The sequence below is a fragment of the Bubalus kerabau genome, chromosome 4, assembly GCF_029407905.1.
Source record: "Bubalus kerabau isolate K-KA32 ecotype Philippines breed swamp buffalo chromosome 4, PCC_UOA_SB_1v2, whole genome shotgun sequence".
Lineage (NCBI taxonomy): Eukaryota > Metazoa > Chordata > Mammalia > Artiodactyla > Bovidae > Bubalus > Bubalus kerabau.
Window position 1 is genome coordinate 13654842 of NC_073627.1, and position 17010 is coordinate 13671851.

Sequence of the window (17010 nt, forward strand, 5' to 3'; positions counted from 1 at the left end):
CAAGTATTTCTCCCACACAGACAGCTGAGGGGATTCCCCGAGTATGTCCTGTCGTGTGTCCTGGGTACACTGTTCTGTTCCCCAATGCCTGGCACACTGAAGCAGAGAACAAATGCTTGCTTCTATTCCATGCAGGATGTGTAGCACTGTAGCCAGAGAAACATGATATTAAATAATGTAAAATTCACACAGACATAGCAAACTTTCTTAAATCCATTCATTTATTCATTTAACAAGTATTTATTCAGCACTCACTACATGTCAGGAGCTGTTTCACCTGCTGGAGAAATAGGGGCCAGGTCCCCACCCCAAAGAGTTGTCATCCTTGCTGGGACAAGACAGATGCACAGGAACAAAGGGAGGAGGAGGTAACTTCTGGGAGTGGTTGGAGGCCCCAGCCTGCAGCAGGAAATGGCAGGAAGTGGCTCTGCTTAGCCTTCAGGAGGCTCACATCCTGCTCAGCTGTGGCCCCTGCCCTGGTGCAGGGTGCCCAGGACCACTGGGAAACCAGGGTTCCGGCAGGTCAGGCTGGCCACCAAGCTCAGGCAAAGTCCAGTGAGATAACAAGGCGACTCGGTGACCTCTAAAATTTCAGGTTCACCCACACTAATTGGACATCTAATGGCTGGGCCCCCGCAAACCCCAACATATGCACAAACCCGACTGCCTATGGTGGGGCTGTGTGAGTGCGAGCTGGTGGGTGGCCTAGCGAGTTCTGGGGTCTGGCACAGGACTCACTTGTCAACAGAAATCATGCATTCACAGGCCACCCACATACCTATGCACAATCACAGGCAAAGAATCAGTTTTTAAGCAAACATACAATTTTAAATGATACTGATGCTACTGTGATCATTGATGAAGTGACCGTGAGTCAGCACTATGGTTCTTTATGGAGACAGCAGGCCAAGGTCTGTGAGGTCAATAGGGCTCCCTCTTCTAAGGACGCCCGTAGGCTTGCCTCTTAAGTGCACCGATCGCACAGCCACCCATGGGAATTATGCTTCCAATATAAAAATCTGATCATGTGATACTGTGCCCACGGCACATGGCCTTGTTGAAAAAAGAGTTCAACCTGTTTGGCACAGTATATGAAGACATGTAGGGGGCGTCTCTGGTGGCTGAGTGGTAAAGAATCCGCCTGCCAGTGCAAGAGACACGGGTACGATCCCTGATCTGGGAAGATCCCACATGCCTCCGAGCAACTAAGCCCGTGTGCCACAACTATTGAGTCTGTGCTCTAGAGCCAGCGAGTCACAACGGCTGAGCCCACGTGCCACAAATGATGAAGCCAGCATGTCCTAGAGCCCATCCTCCACAACAAGAGAAGCCACCGAAATGAGAAGCTCGCACACTGCAGCTAGAGAGTTGCCCTGGCTCTCTGTAACCAGAGAAAAGCCTGCACAGCAGTGAAAACCCAGCACTGCCAAAAAATAAATAAAATCCCCAGAAAGAAACCAGCTTCTACTGTGCGCGCTCCACTGCACCCTGATATGCCCGGCGCTCGTGCTCCTTTCCTTCCCACTCCAACACAGACAGCCTGCCCTGCTTCCATTATAAATCCTAAAAGCACTGAGGCTGAGATTAACAGCTTTTATTAAACACCAGATTCAAAATCTGGACCCAATCTGCCTGTCAGCCAGCAGGCATCCCCAGCAAGCATCCAGTTTCCGGGAGGGACCAAACAAAACTGGGGAAACTGGCAGGTGGTAGGTGGGGAGCCCGCTGTCAACTCAACTTGGCCCATAGCACTCACGGTCTTCAAAGAGAACCAGTGGGCTCAGCGGGACTATGCTAGGTCGTCTCATCACTTTGATGTTCTCATCTGCAAAATGCTGAGCTTTCTAAACTTCGTTTTTGTTTTTTTTAAATCTAAAGAAGAGTAATCTGTCAGTTCTAAAAGGCCCTTGGAAACCCCTGGGTTTTAGGAAGAGGGAAATTACTCCTCACGAAAGCCTTGGTTTCCCAAACATGGAAAATTTGCAGGCTGCAAACAGACACAAGCAGCAGAAGCCCCATCTGGAAGAACACCTCAGTCCTGAGTGAGCTGGAATGCACCCCTGGTGCACTGACACCACCAGACTACACAGTAGATGGTGGACAGTGCAGAAGAGCTTGGGCACTCACTCACTCTCTGACCCCAAACCCAGCAGTGGTCTGCAGCAGTTGACCCTGACCGTGCAGGACCATCCTTGTCAGATCAAAGGGGCCAGGGAGAAAAAGGCTCAGAAGCCGGCCTGTCCAGGCAGTGAGAGACTCCGAGGTGTCTCTTCACGGATAACAACAGGGAAAGGGCTGCGAGGAGGACCCACGGCCAAGCATCTCCTGACAGCCAGTATCATACTTAAAAAGAGTTTGGGGCAAAGGATGAGTCCTAAGGAATTATGAAAAGGAGCTCCATGGAAGAGAAAAAGCTTTCCAAGCCAAGTGGGCTCTGCAGAGGGGCCTGCCCTGCCCTGCTCTGCCCTGGCAGGGCCCCACCTCTCTGGCACGCTGTCTGTTGGGACTGCGAGCCAGATATATAGGGCAGGAGCCTGGGAAAATGATTCTGTCCTTGCCAATCTCAGCCCTTGCCAAGATGACCAAATCATTAGAGCAACGCACGTCCAAGTCAGAGAGGAACTCACAGGCTACCCGATTGCAGACATGACAATGGAACTGATCATACCTTTGTTCATCTGACCAAAAACTCGGAGCAACTGTTTTAGAATAAACATTGACAAGTACTTAACTGAAAATACATTGCATGATCTCAATAAAACCTAAGCAGTTACCGAAAACACCGTTTGTAAAGGCTCAAAGTCAGATACAGAATGTTGTCTTACTGGTGCTCTGTAAATATATTTAATAAGCTCAATCTATGAAACATGTTTGTGGGACTTGAAAGAAAGTCCAGAGACGGCTCATCTCTGTATTCGGGACAAAGAACTCAAGGCTGGCACCCTCTGGAACCCCCAAGTGAACGAAGCTCAGTACAGGTGATCATTAAGGGGATCAAGAGGGTGAAAATTATGGGCCTGTGACTCCTGTCCTTCACGGACTGCCAAATAGTACCCACAACCATTTGTAAAACCTGAGGTGAGAGAAGAGCAGCAGATGCATCTTAATTCCATCACTGGAACTTGCTGGGGATGAGGGATACTGCTCAAGTGAGGAGAGTATAGCCCTTTTTTTAATCTGAATTTACAGCTGCCAAATTCCCATGCCTCCCCCAGCCCACCCAAAAAAGCAAATAAATGACAGGAGATAAATTGAACAGTCTTGTAGTTAAGAGCTGATAATCTGCTCATACTTTTAGAACCACATAAATGTTTCACATACCAAGACTTAAAATCAATAAGGACTTGGGAATTCCCTGGCGGTCCAGTAGTCAGGACTCCGGGCTTTCACCGAGGGCCCAGGTTCAATCCCTGTTTGGGGAACTAAGATCCCACAAACTGCACAGCACGGGGGGTGGGGGTGGGGGGTGGAATCAATAAGGACTCAAAGTGAAATATAACCAGAAACAAATGAACCTAACTTTATTACAAATTAATAACATAAATACACTAAGGCAACTTTGTAAAATAGATTTTGACTATATATTTAAAGAAAAAATAAAAAACAATCACATGCAAATATCATACTCTACTTAAGTAGGTTTGTTTTTCACAGAAATATGGCTTGGCAATACTGAAACTAGTCTAGGACTGAGCAAAAAGGCAAACATGCTGAGGACAATAGGGCTTCCCTGTGGCTCAGCAGTAAAAAGTCCACCTGCCAGTGCAGGAGATGTAGGTTCGATCCCTGGGTTGAGAAGATCCCCTGGAGAAGGAAATGGCAACCCACTCTAGTATTCTTGCCTGGAGAACTCCATGGACAGAGCAGCCTGGTGGGCTATAGTCTCTGGGGTTGCAAAGAGTCAGACATGACTAGGGGACAAAGACCAGACCAGACTGAGACAACAGGAGCCAGAGTTAGAGAGCAAAAAGGAATGTATTAATACAAAGAACCCTGTGGTGACTGATTGAAATTGGAGGTATAACCTCAGTTTTTAATATATATACAGATATACAGATATAGAAATAGATACAGATGTATAGGGTGTACACAAATTTATGTTTCCTAGTACTACCCATTGAGAAAGCCAAAAAGTAATAATCCTCCAGTAGCAATGAGCATACTTCCAAAGATCTTGCTTTCTAAAAAAAAAAATCTTCTAAATTAAAAGGAACCAACACTCCTTAGAGAAATTTCTGATTCCAGGTTAGGTCAAGGAAAGCACAAGATTGAGTCCAGAATATCCTATGGTACCAGAAAATAAGGAAGGGCTCAAAATGTTGGGGATAGGCTAAAAAGGACACGGAAGCCAACCTGAATGGGCCCAATCTGCACAACAGAGCAACAGGATAAATGACAGTGACGGATTTCTGTGTGTCCATGCTCAGTCTTGTGTGATTCTTTGCAACCCCATCAACTGTAGCTGGCCAGGGTCCTCTGTCCATGGAATTTTCCAGGCAAGAATACTGGAGTGGGTTGCCATTTCCTGCTCCAGGGGATATTCCTGACCCAGGGATTGAACCCCCATCTCTCGCGTCTCATGCATTGGCAGGCAGATTCTTTAGCAGAGTCACCTTGGAAGCCCTTAGTAATGGTCTATAACCTATGAAATAAAATTAAAATGTCCACGCTAAGATAAATAACTGAATAAATTAAAATATGGAAGGTTCTTCCTTACAGTAGAATTCCAACTTAAAAGTAAAAATAATGGAAATGAAAAAATCACTCTGTGGCAAAAGCAACACTTACAATTGTTTCAGAAAATGCTCACTTCTGGATGCTAAAATTAGTGATTTTAAACAATATATTTACACACTTTCAAAGTAACTAACTCCCCACGGGAAAAATGGTAACTCAATGATGGAAACACCTTGTAGATATCTCTTAACACAAATGACCAAAGTTAGTATCAGCAGTAATGGGACAAATCGACACTATACCACTCCTGATAAGATGCAGAGAAAAACACAATTTCACAGGTAAGGTTTTTCTTACCAAAAATGCACAACTTAAAAGTAATCATAAGGGAACATCAGATAAACCCAAACTGAGGGGTATTCTACAAAATAATTGACTCATAAAAGTCAAGGAATGACTGAGGAAGTGCTCCAGATTAAAGAATAAGAAAGAAAACATGGATGGTCCTGGATTGGATGTTGTAAAAGAGAAAAGTCATCCGTGGGATAACTGCTGAGTCTGAATAAATCCTGTACATTAGATCATGGTTTTGTATGAGTTAAGTTTCCTCAGTTTGCTAAAAAGAACTATTTCTGCTTTATTGACTATGCCAAAGCCTCTTTGACTGTGTGGATCACAATAAACTGTGGAAAATTCTTAAAGAGATGGGAATACCAGACCACTTGATCTGCCTCTTGAGAAATCTGTATGCAGGTCAGGAAGCAACAGTTAGAACTGGACATGGAACAACAGACTGGTTCCAAATAGGAAAAGGAGTACGTCAAGGCTGTATATTATCACCCTGTTTATTTAACTTATATGCAGAGTACATCATGAGAAATGCTGGACTGGAAGAAACACAAGCTGGAATCAAGATTGCCGGGAGAAATATCAATAACCTCAGATATGCAGATGATACCACCCTCATGGCAGAAAGTGAAGAGGAACTCAAAAGCCTCTTGATGAAAGTGAAAGTGGAGAGTGAAAAAGTTGGCTTAAAGCTCAACATTCAGAAAACGAAGATCATGGCTTCCGGTCCCATCACTTCATGGGAAATAGATGGGGAAACAGTGGAAACAGCGTCAGACTTTATTTTTTTGGGCTCCAAAATCACTGCAGATAGTGACTGCAGCCATGAAATTAAAAGACGCTTACTCCTTGGAAGGAAAGTTATGACCAACCTAGATAGCATATTCAAAAGCAGAGACATTACTTTGCCAACAAAGGTCCGTTTAGTCAAGGCTATGGTTTTTCCTGTGGTCATGTATGGATGTGAGAGTTGGACTGCAAAGAAGGCTGAGCGCCAAAGAGTTGATGCTTTTGAACTGTGGTGTTGGAGAAGACTCTTGAGAGTCCCTTGGACTGCAAGGAGATCCAACCAGTCCATTCTGAAGGAGATCAGCCCTGGGATTTCTTTGGAGGGAATGATGCTGAAGCTGAAACTCCAGTACTTCGGCCACCTCATGCGAAGAGTTGACTCATTGGAAAAGACTCTGACGCTGGGAGGGATTGGGGGCAAGAGGAGAAGGAGACGACAGAGGATGAGATGGCTGGATGGCATCACTGACTCTATGGACATGTGTCTGAGTGAACTCCGGGAGTTGGTGATGGACAGGGAGGCCTGGCGTGCTGCGATTCATGGGGTTGCAAAGAGTCGTACATGACTGAGCGACTGAACTGAACTGAACTGAACATACGAGATTAACATTTGGGGGCACCTCGGTAAAAGTACCGAGGCAATCTTTATCCTTCTTCTGCAACTCTTTTGTAAATCTCAATTTTTTTTCTTTAGTTACTCTGGACCAGGCTGCCTGGGTCTGAACCTGTCCTCACTGGCTGTGGAACCGGTAAACTCTCCCATCTCTGCAGCGCCCACCTCTTCAGATTCCTGAAGGGGTCGAGTAACAACGCAGAGCACTCAAAGCGTGGCGCCAGCGAACGCCCAGCCTTCCCACCCCGCCTGCGACACGGGCGCTGCAGAGAAGAGCCCGGGCGGGCTCTGCGTACCGGGTTCCGCGGGCCCGGCACCGCTCTCGTGCCCACAGCCCTGCAGGGTGGCCCCAAGGGAGTGCGCGGCGTCTGGAGGACTTGTACGTCTCGGGGTTTTCCAAGAAAAGAGTCGACGCCCGTGAAAAGCGACCCAAAGGGCCACACCTTCTGGCGTCGCGGGCCCCTGAGGCCCCTCGGCGCCCCGCCGCGTCGCCCCCGCGCCCGCGCCTCACCTGGAACGCTGGCCCCTAGCAGCTTTTTGTCCCTCCGCGATGCCATGGTAACCTGAGTCTGTCAGCCGCCGTCCGGGCGCTCTCGGTCCAGCGCTCGGGTTCCGCCGGCCGGAAACGGGAGCCCTGACATCTGGTTCCGGATTCTTCGCGCCCCGCCGGCGCGCAGGTACACCAGAGCGAGGAAGACTCTGGACTATTGGATGGCAGGTGGCCGGGTTACGCGATCCCGCCGGTCTCGTAGCCCCGAGGCTGTTGGCGGCTCTGACGGGTCGGGGTGGGGCCTACAGGGAGCTGTACCTGGGAGGGGAGGGGCCCAGGCTGCACGTGGGCGTGGAGCGGAGTGAAAGTCCGAGACCACGAGAACTGCGTCTTCACTCGTGGATCCTCCTTTAGTGAAACAGGCAGACACTGCGAGGGGGCCCCGGGAGAGGCGGGCAAGCAGTGAGCTCTGCGTGTCGGGGAAGAGCGGGGCTCAGGATGGCAGGATGGCCTTTCTGAACAGCGCCCTTGTTCTGGGCGCTGTTGCACCGTATGCTTGGCTTATGAAAATTAATGTTTGTGTGCACTCATAACCTGTGTGCTTTGGTGCTTGTGTGTCCAGTTACGAGTTAAAAAAAAAAAAAACCACCTCACAGAGGCAACGAGCAAACCATTATGTCAAAGCCCCCAAACTTAGAGACCCTCTTCCCCAGTATCTGAAGGTCTACTGGAGCTGAAGAGGACCAGCTGTCCGAACAAATGGAGACACCCATGTTCGGCCTGCCTGGTCAATCGCACTGTGGAGATCCAGGAAGTAATGGGCGCAGAGGCAGTGGTGGCAGCAGAGAGGGGGACATAGTCTTTGGTCCAGCCTCTCCTCTCCATCTGTGTTTTCTCCACCTTGATGGCATTCTAGCTGCACAGGGCCAGTCCTCAAGCTGTTCCTGCCAGACATCTCAACACAGTTAATAGTAAGAAAGGCTCTGCTTTAAGAGGCAGCTCTTAGAGGGAGGTCCAGGGGTTATTAAACATCAGGCAGATCAATAATTCAAGCCTCCTGGAAAATGGAAGATGTGATCCTATCAGTGCACAGAAACCATGTGAAAATAGCCCTGCCTTCCTGCCTGGGGAAGCCATAGAGGATCCGCATGACCTTTAACCTATATCCCATAGACCCTGGGCAGCCTCACTGCCCCCAGCCCAGCTTCAAAGGGCAGTCCGGCTTTAAACCCCAGGCCCAGTCCTCTTGTTACAGTTTTCTGGGACTCTGTTTGCTGTTCTCCATAACGTAGAGATAATGCCTTCCATTTCCCATGGATTTGAGGATCAGAAACAACATATGAACTACATGGGTGCTGGGTCAGCCCCAGTGAAGGGGCCCTGGGGTGTGTGTGTATGTGTAAACCAAAAAGGCCAAGAGGATACACACTTCTGAATAAAAATAAATCCTAACAACAAATAGGAGCTCTGCACCTCATCATCCACGTTCTGAAACCTGACCAACCCCACCATGACCCTCTCCCTCCAATTACCCCGACACTAACCCTAACCTGAGCCCTGACCTTGACCCTAACTCTGTGACTTCACCAACACGAATTCTACCCCTTAACCCTGACCCACCCAACCATAACCCTATCCCTGCAATAAACCCTACCCTGACCCTGACCCTGGGCACTAACCCTAAGGGTGGCCCTCGATTCCTATGGTGGGGCCAGCTCCTACCACTTCAATCACCCAATATCCCAGAACCTCTGATTCCCTCACCTGAGCCCCAGATAAGGCTTCTGGGGTGCTGGGCCCAGAGAGGGATGGTACTCCCCTGCCCCTGCACATCACGCCACCCCCAGAATGATGGAGGCCGCGGTGGGCCCTCACCACCCTGGAAAGGGCCTTATCACTCCTGGTGGGCCCACAGCCCCACTAGGGTCTGCAACTTTGTCCACTTGGGCTCTGGAGCTCGGCCCCTTAACTGTGCCCCGTGTCCAGGAGCTCAGTAGACGCTCATGGAAGGGGAGAAGGGACACACCATTCACTCTCTACCCAGCTCCCTGCCCGATCTTCCCACGGGTCAGGCCAGACCCAACATTCTCCAAGTCTGTCTCCCCCGACCTGCTCACCATCCTGCCGGTCAGACCAGACCCCCTCTTCCACCCAGAATGCCCTCTGCCCACCCTGTAAGGCAGGTGACTCTTCAGCCAGCCTGCTGCATCCACACTGTAGCCAGTGCTGACGGACCGTGTGTCTGTCCTGGGGCCGCATAGTGACCACAAACTGGGGGCTTGAGACAACAGTTCTGGAGGCCACAAGCCCAAATCAAGGTGTCTGCAGGGCTTTTCTCCCTCCAAAGGCCCTGGATAGAATCCTGACCCACCCTTTCCAGCTTCAGGTATCTAGTGGCGCTCTCCTTGGTGCCCCCCAGCCCATTGGTACATCACTCCACTCTCTTCCACCTTCATCATGTGGCCTTCCTCCCAGGTCTGTCTTCACAGGTTCTTTTCCAAAGACACCAGCCCTATTGGGCTAGACCCACCCCGCTCCCATGTGGCCTCATCTTAACTAATTACATCTATAAAGATCCTATTTCCAGTGACTTCCCTGATGGTCCAGTGGCTAAGACTCCACAACTCCCAGGGAGCACAGGTTTGATACCTGATCAGAGAACTAGATCCCACGTGCTGCAACTAAAGATCTCTCATGCCACAATAAAGACTGAAGATCCTGTGTGCAACAACTAAAAGCTGGAACAGGCAAATGTATAAATATATTTTTAAAAGTCCCTATTTCCAAGGAAGGTCACATGCTGAAGTTCTGGGACCAGAACACATCTTTTCCGGGCCACCATTCAACCCGCTACAGACTGCTTCCCCTGGGATGATAGTTATCCAGGGCCAGTTCCCCACAGGCCACCCTATACTCACAGATGAGGTAACAGAACAGTGGGAGTTTAGGTTAACTCCCTGCCCAGCACCTCCGTGACTAGCATAGCCAGGATCAAACTCCCCCTGCACCCCAAGCATACAGTGGGAGCCTATGAGGGTACAATGCCTGTGGGATAATAAGAACACTGCAGGGCCACTGAAGGGCTGGCAAAGAGCTAGTGCTGGACCTTCCTGAGAAGCCAGTGGGCTCTGAGGGGCTCTGCTTCCCAGTATGTCATCTGGGATGGCGCCCATATTGCATGGAGCCCTCATAGCCACACTCGAGTGATTCTAGAACTCTCCACACTTTACAGATGAGGAAACTGAGGCCAGGGGGCCTCAGGAGTGGGCCAAGGCTGCCAGCCTAGGGGGGGGTGGTCAGCCATCCTGCTCCCATTGGCGCCCCCCCCCCCCCACCCAACACACACACCTAAGCTCAGAGCAGATGTCAACACTGGGTGGCAGGCTAGCTCATTGTGGGGTGGCGTAAACCAGGATGGCCACCCATCAAAGGGCTGGACTTGGGCTCTGGCCCCCAGATCCTGGAATGTTGTCTGTCCTGGGTGATCATTGAGTGACCCCTGTGTGGGTGAAACTCCAGGACTTTGGCCACCTCATGCGAAGAGTTGACTCATTGGAAAAGACTCTGATGCTGGGGGGGATTGGGGGCAAAAGGAGAAGGGGATGACAGAGGATGAGATGGCTGGATGGCATCACTGACTCGATGGACGTGAGTCTGAGTGAACTCCGGGAGTTGGTGATGGACAGGGAGGCCTGGCGTGCTGCGATTCATGGGGTCGCAAAGAATGAGAGACTGATCTGATCTGATCTGATCTGTGTGTGCAGACTGGCCTGGCAGCTGGATGTCCTCCTAGGACAGTGCCCCCTAGTGGTGGCAGAGAGAACAAAGAGCTGCCTGTCGAGGCCCCGTTCTGACTGCTCCATGACTCCAGGTCCTTCCTCCAATTTTTGGCCACGGCACTCATGGTGCTGGGAGCTGACCTCACAGTGGGAGCCCTACTGCGGGCCTCTCATGGGGTCCCCAAAATCACAGGGATCTGGATGGGGCCAGCTTGGGCACATGGCCTTGAGCAAGTCACTTTACCCTAGGATTAGGAAGGTGCCTGTGCTGGCCTGCAATGACCTACCCACTTGCTCACAGGCCCCAGGGCAGGAAAGGCCAGGCTGCTACCTGCTGCCTGGGCCTCTGAGTGCCCCAGTGGACTTCCAGAAGGGGGTGGGCCAATCCTTGGGGTCCCAAGGAAATAGGGACCAGTGGGGGCTTTGTGGGAGATGTCCTTCACCCCTCCCCCAAGTATGTGCCAGGCCATGGTCAGCCAGCTGGATGGTCCCTGCACGCATCCCCAGACAAGCGATGCCCTGTGAACTGGGCAGCAAACTGGGTCAGGGGAGGGCATCTTCATGGCCCACAACCAGGAAGGGCCTCTGGTGGCAAGCACAGTGCTCCTGGAAGAGATGAGTGGAGAGGGGGCCCAAGATAGCCGTTTCCTAGAGGTCAAGGCCTGGAGGCAGAAGCCAGGCTCTGGAGGTGGGCAGGACAGAGGAGGGTATTCCTTGTGAGACTGATGTCAAAGGAATGAGCTGCCCGATGAGTGGGAACCAAGAGGGGGTGCGCCTCACTAGGTCAAATGACCCCCGCAGCTGCCTTGCCCAGGGGCTGGTGTCCACCTCACTTTGCTGTCCATTCCAGCCCGTGGGGCGGTCCTGGGCTGGTGGGGTTCTGGGCTGCGGAATTCCAGTCACCAAACCTCCAGAGACCATAAGGTCCACACTCTGGGGTGAAAGTGAGGAGTCCAAAGGAGAGGGAGGCCAGGGGCTGGAGTGGCCAAGCAGAGCGGGGACAGGACCCACTTGCATGTCTTCCTGGAAACCACCCGTGAGCTGGCGCTCAAGGGGCAAGGGACTGGCTGTGTCCTGCCCGCCCCTGAGCGCCCCCAGGCATTTCGCCAAGCTGTGCTGAGTCACCGGGAGGAGGAGGGCTGCGGTCGGTGCAGGAAGGTTGAGCAAGGCCTTTCCTCTCGGTGGCTGCACCGACGCTCAGCCTGGCACGAAGCCCAGTCCACCCTCTCGGCCCCTCAGTGGCTCCTGGCCTGGCTCCTTGCCAACACCTGGCCGTGTCCTCTAGCCGTCCATGCCAGCCTGGTGAAAGCCAAGCACAGGGTGGGCTGAGACATCCATCCCCCATCTCAGGAGGACTTTCCCAGGCCTCCAGGGGCCAGGCAGGGGCTGAGGCATGACCTCTGTCCCCTGGGGCTGAGATGCTCCAAGTTGAGATTAGGGGGTGAGTGGGGAGCTATAAATCTGGATACCACCTCGGAGAAGGCAGCCCAGGTGAGCCAAGTTGGAGCCCTAGACAGCAAAACCAATTATCAAAAAACCCACACCCAGCTCACCCCTAATCAAGTAGGCAGATCCCCGTCGAGGGTAAGATTGAGAGAGTTTTCCAAAGCAAGGTCAGGGGCTGAGTGCATGGCCAGGACTAAGTTGTCTGGGCCACCAGGCAGCCCATCTGAGTAAGTGAGACCTGAATGGTGGCCAACTAAGAGAGATAAGAGGCCTGGGCCCAGAGTGGGAGGGGAGCGGGGGGCGGTTGGAAGGCTCCCTCTGGCCGCTGCATGGGAAATGGGCTACGGGGGTGGAGAGGAGGCTGGACGGTGTGTGGAGGTGCCCTTCCTCAAATGTCCTCACTCACCTGCATTCATGAAGTGCCTGCTCTGTTCCGGGCACCATTCCAGACCCCAGAGCAGGCAAAGCTCTCCCAGGCTTGGAGGGCCACGGCCCGGGCCTGAGGCGCTGCAGGACTTATCCGGGCCCAGGTATGGGAGTCGGGGAAAGCGGGACTCCAAGGGGAGGCCCACTGTGCAAGGGGCCCAGGGCACTGAGGGTCCTCAGGGAGCCTGGGATGCAGGGGTGCCTTGGGGTCACAAACAGGAGGATTGGCTTGGGGGCCCTGAGAGGAGACAGAGCTACCCCAAGATGAAAGAAGATGGGGTCTAAGAAAGCACCACTGCGCTTAGGGGTCAGGGACCTGGACAAAGAGTTTGGAGTATAAGCATTTGCAAGGTGCCCCCTAGGCAAGGTGCCCCCTAGGCAAGGTACCCAAGTGAGTGGGAGTGTGTGCTGTGTTGGGCTCAGCCAGCCTCCTCGGCTGCCCCAACCTGGGAAGGGGCATCGTGCCTCACCTGGAGAGCAGGCGCAGCTGCAGGTCTAGCCTGGCCATGTGAGCAGCCGCTGCCAGCACAGGTTGTGTGGTTGCCAGCTCTGTTCCAAGCCCCTGGCTGAGATGGCTGTGCCAGACCCACCAGCGGAGGGACGCCCTCTGCCAGCCCCCAGTGGCCTTCCAGCCCCCAGTCCTTCCCTGGCTGGCCACTGCACCGCTCTTAGCCACGCCTCACTCAGGCCCCGGGTTGGGGCAAATAGCAACAGGTGGCGGGGGGTGGGGGGGGCGGGGGCACAGGGAGGCGACGTCCCACAGCAGCAACCCCTAAGCCCTCAGGACCCGGAGGGAGTCTGCAAGCAGCAGATAGAGGAGCTGTCCATCAGGCCCCTGGACTGGGTGGCCTCCAGGAGGAAAGGAGGGAGGAATGGGTAGCAGGGACTGAGGTTGGAAGGGCTGCCTGTGGGGCCTGGAGGGCACAGGTCTGGGAGGACCCAGGGAGAGGGCGGTGTGTGGATACAAGGAGCAAATAGGGAGATGGGGGGGCTCCAGCCAGAAGGAAGCACAAAGTGACAGTTCCGACCCCTAGGACCTAGATTGGCTCCAAGAAGGGCCACAGGGAGCCCTGACCCCCTTCCTGCTCCCAGCCCACAGCCCAGGTTGGGGCAGAGATGGCAGAGCCCCAGTGGCTACCTGTGGGACAGGTGGAATGAAGCAAGTGGGAGGAAAAGTGGGGGTGGTGGTGACTGGATCCAAAGGGCTTGGGGCAGCAGATGGGGGCAGGGAGAGCCCAAACCCTAGGAGCCATGACCTACCCAGCTTCCAGACCAAAAGGCTGAACTAAGAGGGGAAGGTTGTACCCCTATCCACTGGTTCCCTGATCCCAGGGAGAGATGGGTCTCTCTGATGGCCTTGCCTGACCTGGTCTAGCTTCCCCAGGCTGGATCAGCCCTGCAGAGCCAGTGGCCTTTGCTGTGGCCAAGGCTGCAGACAACCCATGCCCTTTAGACCAGGGTGGGCTGCTCCTCCCGCAGCACCCAGGCGAGCCTGCCTCCTGCTCCATGCCCATCACTAAGGCCTCTGGCTTGAGGCTGATGATCTGCCCACTGAGGTGCAAGTGCTGGAAGGGACAAAGGACTGGGGCAGGGCTCTACTGCCCCAGGAGTAGGAAGGGGAGACCAGGACAGCCTCTAGACCCAAAGGGATGTCCTTGTTCAGCAATATCTACTCCAGTTTAAACACAAGAGCAGGCTTATTTTTTTAAATCTATTTTTGTAATTATGAAAGTAATAGATCAACAAGTGGTGCTGGGACAACTGGATCTTCGTGTACAAAATAATAAAGTCTAATCCCCATCTCACACCATACACAAAAATCCACTCAGCACTCAATAGCCAACACCTAAGAGCTAAAACCATAAAATTCTTGGAAGAAAACATAGGGGTTTTCTTCATAGCAATGAATTATTCATTAAATTCATTAAACATCTTCATAGCAATGAATTATTAGCTATGACACCAAAAACACAACAACCCAAGAAACAAATACAAGACTTCTCTGTATCAAAAGACTATATAAGAGAGTGAAGAGACAACCCAGGAAATGGGAGAAGCATGTATATGATAAGGCTCTAGAATATATAAAGAATTCTTACGACTCAACCAAAAGAGACAATCCACTTTAAAAAATGGTAGAAGACTTGAATAGATATTTCTCCAAAGAAGATACACAAATGGCCAATAAACTCACGAGAAGATGTTCACTGCCATTAGTCATTGTTGTTGTTCTGTGGCTCAGTTGGGTCTGACTCTGCAACTCCATGGACTGCAGCCCGCCAGGCTTCCCTGTCCTTCACCATCTCCCAGAGTCTGCTTGAACTCATGTCCATTGAGTCAATGATGCCATCCAACCATCTCATCCTCTGTCACCCCCTTCTCATCCTGCCCTCAATCTTTCCCAGCATCAGGGTCTTTTCCAATGAGTTGGCTCTTCAAATCAGGGGGCCAAAGTACTGGACATTCAGTTTCAGCATCAGTCCTTCCAATGAATATTCAGGGTTGATTTCCTTTAGGACTGACTGGTTTGATCACCTTGCTGTCTAAAGGACTCTTAAGAGTCTTCTCCACCCCTACAGTTCAAAAGCATCAATTCTTTGGCCCTCAACCTTCTTTATGGTCCAGCTCTCACATCTGTACATGACTACTGGAAAAACCATAGCTTTGACTCTACGAACCTTTGTCAGCAAAGTGATGTCTCTGCTTTGTAATATGCTGTCTAGGTTTGTCATAGCTTTTCTTCCAAGGAGCAAGCATCTTTTAATTTCATGGCTGCAATCACAATCCATAGTGATTTTGGAGCCCCCCAAAATAAAATCTCTCACTGTTTCCATTTTCCCTCCCATTTATCTCCTGTGAAGTTAGTTATGGGACCTGATGCCATGATCTTAGTTTTTTTAATGTTGAGTTTGAAGCCAGCTTTTTCAACCTCCTCTTTCACTTTCATCAAGAGGCTCTTTAGTTCCTCTTGGTTTTCTGCCATTAGAATGGTGTCATCTACATATCTGAGGTTATTGATATTTCTCCTGGCAATCTTGATTTCAGCTTGTGTTTCACCCAGCCCAGCATTTCGCATGATGTCATTAGTCATAGGGAAATGCAAATCAAAACAATATGACACCACTTCCATAAGACACCACTTCACACTTACTAAGATGACTTTGATTTTTTAAAAATGAAAACTAACAAGAGTTGGCAAGGATGTAGAAACATAAGAACTCTTATACATTGCTGGTGGGAATGTAGAATGGTAGGGTCAGAAAACAATTTGGCAGCTCCTTAAATAGTTAAACACAGAATTATCATATGATCCAGCAACTCCACTCCTAGGTATATGCCCAGGAGAAACGAAAACATAGGTCCACACAGAAACTTTTTGGGAAAGTTCATAGTGGCATCACTCACAACCTCCAAAAACTGGAAGTGACTCAAATGTCCATTGACAGATGAATGAGCAACCAAATGCAGGTTATTATTCACTCATAAACGGGAATGAAGTTATAAAGACAACAATGTGGATGGACCTTGAAAACACTGTGCCGAATGAAAGAAACCAGACACAAAGGCCACATACCGTGTGATGCTTTTTATGTGATAGATGCAAAATAGGCAAATTCACAGAGACACAATGCAGGTTAGCAGTTCCCAGAAGATGGAGGAGGAAGAAAATAGGAAATGATGACTTAATGAGTACTGGATAGGCTTTTTATGGGGTTTTATGGGTTGATGACCCCTAGAGTAGGCAATGGCACCCCACTCCAGTATTCTTGCCTGGAAAATTCCATGGGCAGAGGAGCCTGGCAGGCTACAGTCCATGGGGTCGTAAAGAGCTGGACACGACTGAGCGACTAACAGACAGACGAGCCACAGAATTAAAAGACGCCTGCTGCTTGGAAGAAAAGCTATGACCAACCTGCTGCTGCTAAGCCGCTTCAGTCGTGTCTGACTCTGTGCGACCCCAGAGACGGCAGCCCACCAGGCTCCCCTGTCCCTGGGATTCTCCAGGCAACAGCACTGGAGTGGGTTGCCACTTCCTTCTCCAATGCATGAAAGGGAAAAGTGAAAGTGAAGTCGCTCAGTCGTATCCAACTCTTCGAGATCCCATGGACTGCAGCCTACCAGGCTCCTCCATCCATGACCAACCTAGACAGTGTACTAAAAAGTAGAGACATTATTTTGCTGACAAAGATCTGTATAGTCAAAGTTATGGTTTTTCCAGTAGTCATGTATGGATGTGAGAGTTGGGACTATAAAGAAGGCTGAGTGCCAAAGAATTGATGTCTTTGAACTGTGGGGCTGGAGAAGACTAAGAGTGTCCTTGGACAGCAAGGAGATCAAACTAGTTGATCCTAAAGGAAATCAACCCTGAATATTCATTGGAAGGACTGATGTTAAAACTGAATGTCCAAATACTTTGGCCCCCTGATTTGAAGAGCCAACTC

The 17010-nt window shown here is 51.0% G+C and overlaps 1 protein-coding gene across 1 annotated transcript in view; it reads right to left on the minus strand.

Moving 5' to 3' along the window:
• The window catches only part of CCDC57 (coiled-coil domain containing 57), a 112173-nt gene extending 105129 nt beyond the window's left edge, over positions 1 to 7044 (minus strand). Inside the window, exon 1 of the mRNA XM_055575433.1 lies at positions 6939 to 7044. Within this exon, the coding sequence (XP_055431408.1) occupies positions 6939 to 6984 (46 nt within the window). The 5' untranslated portion in view covers positions 6985 to 7044. The remainder of the gene's footprint in view (positions 1 to 6938) is intronic.
• Between the last annotated feature and the right edge of the window lie 9966 nt (positions 7045 to 17010).